At 50.1% G+C, this 2,504-nt stretch overlaps 1 protein-coding gene across 1 annotated transcript in view; it reads left to right on the top strand.

Moving 5' to 3' along the window:
- Positions 1-1,312, top strand: part of zdhhc1 (zDHHC palmitoyltransferase 1) — a 15,413-nt gene extending 14,101 nt beyond the window's left edge. The window contains exon 11 of the mRNA XM_016664840.1: positions 310-1,312. Within this exon, the coding sequence (XP_016520326.1) occupies positions 310-743 (434 nt within the window). The 3' untranslated portion in view covers positions 744-1,312. The remainder of the gene's footprint in view (positions 1-309) is intronic.
- The last annotated feature ends 1,192 nt before the right edge of the window (positions 1,313-2,504 follow it).

Genomic DNA, 2,504 nt, shown 5'->3' with positions numbered 1-2,504 from the left:
TGAGAAATAGAAGAAAAAGAATGGAAAAACTGAGTAAAAACAACATGGTTCCAACAGGGTTCCCCACTCCCAGCACGCCGTAGTTACGCGGACGGCCTTGCATTGATGGTCCAAACACTCATGCGGGTTGGGAACCCCAGTATTATTAAGTCCAGAAAAGCTTTGAAGAACAAAACAAGATGGAAAACTGTTGAATTTAAGTTTGATGGCTGAAGACGTCCCCGTATTTGCTGATGACTCCATCTAAAGTTGTGTTAAGTTGTGCTCCTAACCTCTGACCTCTGAATACGTTGTCCTTTTATTCTCCAGCAGAGTCCTCCCTGGGTCAGCGGCTTCCTTTCCCAGCATTCCCTCTGAGGGCCCCCCCAGGACCTGCCCCGGCCCCGGGCCCCATCCAGGCCGCCGCCCCTCCGGCCGAGTACCATTCAGACTCTGCAGAGTCCCTGGAGGAAATCCCCGTGGCGCTGGCCAAGCTGGGCTCCTCGTCCTCCGGAGACGTCGCCAGGGCATCTCGCCAGCCGGACCGAGAGGCCCGCGGCCCCCTGCCGGACCGGCCCGATCCAGCACTCCACAAGACCAGGAAGAAGAACCCGTCCTGTCGAGGGAACAGAACCACAGCCCAGCTGAGGTTTGAGATGGCGTCAGCGCAGCCGCCGTCCGTGTTCGTCAGCCGCGCCAGCGGAGAGACGGCCGAAGTCCTCAGCTGGACGCAGAGCGGGTCCAGAGCCGTTCTGGAGTCCTGACCAGGTCCATTGGTTCTGGTTCAGCCTCCTGTACCGAGTTCTGACCTGAAACAGCAGCTGCTGTTGAAAAGGGACTTTTATTATGAAGGGTTGTGTGTATTTATTGGTGGACATGACTTTTAATTTGAAAGCCAAAGTGACTTCCTGTGAGTTCCAACCCCATCAGATCAGATGCTGTTCATCGGGTTTAGTCAAAGCAGGTCAAGGTGCTACACATGATCAAATGTTATTGTTGCTGTTTCCTTAGCAACCTTGTCTCCTGGTTTCCATGGTAACTCAGACTCAATCAATATATTTGGTGAATCAATCCGATGACTTCAGCTCAGTGTTTCACAGCCATCTGTGTGGCGACGCCCGGTGGCTAAACTGTGAACTGCAGCTCAAAGAAAGCAGAACACTGAGGTTTCCAGGTCAAAGGTCGTTTTCACTCTGCTGTGCCTCTTTTCATCCTCCTGCTTCTGACCTGAAGTCTGAATCTGTCAATGTGAACTGCTCCTTTAAATCTGAGTAGCAAGGGGGCGGAGTTACCTGTGTGATGTCACTGTTTGCAATAAACTATGACCCAAGTCGCACATTCCTCTTCATGACAACAAAAAAACATAAAACAGTTTTACTGAACCAGCTGGATTGCTGCATGCAATAATACTAATGGAAAGTTTAGTGAAAGGAAAAACGTAACAGAAAAGTTTGGACTGATTTCCACACGAATCACTTTCTTTACAGAACATATTTACATGAAAATGCTAAACGTTAAAAGGCAAAACGTTCAGAAATCGAGGAAGAGAACCGAACAGCAAGCGGCATGGAAAGTCCTTTGACCTCTGACCTGCAGTTTTGCTCATGCTCCGGGGTCACCGAGGTTTCCAACAATCTGAGGAACAAAGAGAACTTCCTGCATAAACAGCAGGGGTCCGAGTCCAGAGCCCCTCAGTGGACGACACAGGAAGTTCTGTCAGAATGCTCCAGGCTTCACCTGCACACCAACTGATCCATCTGGGGTCAAAGGTCAACATCACGATGACCTAAAACCTCAGGAAGAATTTGTATCAAATACTCAGAGAATGTTGGGTTTTCATTCTGTCTGAACCAGAACCGACCCGTTTCAGCTTCACTTCTGGATCTAAAAGCTGAGCTGAACTTTTCAGCCCAACACCCAACGGTTCTGATGTTTATTAAAACGGACCTCCGGTTCTGACTCTGCTCACAACCACAGGACACCCGGTTCCACCAGAACCGGCCCACATCACGTCCTGCTGCTGGTTCCTGTCTCTGACTTTCCATTCATTTCTAACCTTTGACCTAAATTCACTTCACCTCAAACCCAAACCAGCGTTTCCCCTCATGGGGCCCACGCTTCAGGCCCCAGCAGGTGCAGCGGGTCCCCACAATGCATCTAATACATGGTTCACACACACACACACACACACACACACACACACACACACACACACACACACATTAAAGCTAACCAATATGATCCGTCAGTCACCAGCAACACCTCAGGTTTTTATTTTGACAGGCTGATATCATCGGTGTGTGTTGCTACATATCCTCCCTGGATGAGAAGCGGTTACCCTGGTAACCAGCCTCCAACAACATCAAAACAACGTCGATCACGAAGGAGGGGCAGCGAGAAGTATGTGACACACACACAAAGACACACACCATGCAGCGTGGGAAGTTCACAGAGCGACACCAGAGACACGTCTCTCTCTCTCAATGTCTCTCTCTCTCTCTGTCTCACAGCCAGGCTGCGGTTTG

This window comes from Poecilia formosa, unplaced genomic scaffold, assembly GCF_000485575.1.
Source record: "Poecilia formosa unplaced genomic scaffold, Poecilia_formosa-5.1.2 Scaffold518, whole genome shotgun sequence".
In the NCBI taxonomy this organism is placed as follows: domain Eukaryota; kingdom Metazoa; phylum Chordata; class Actinopteri; order Cyprinodontiformes; family Poeciliidae; genus Poecilia; species Poecilia formosa.
This window is presented reverse-complemented; position numbering and strand designations above follow the sequence as displayed.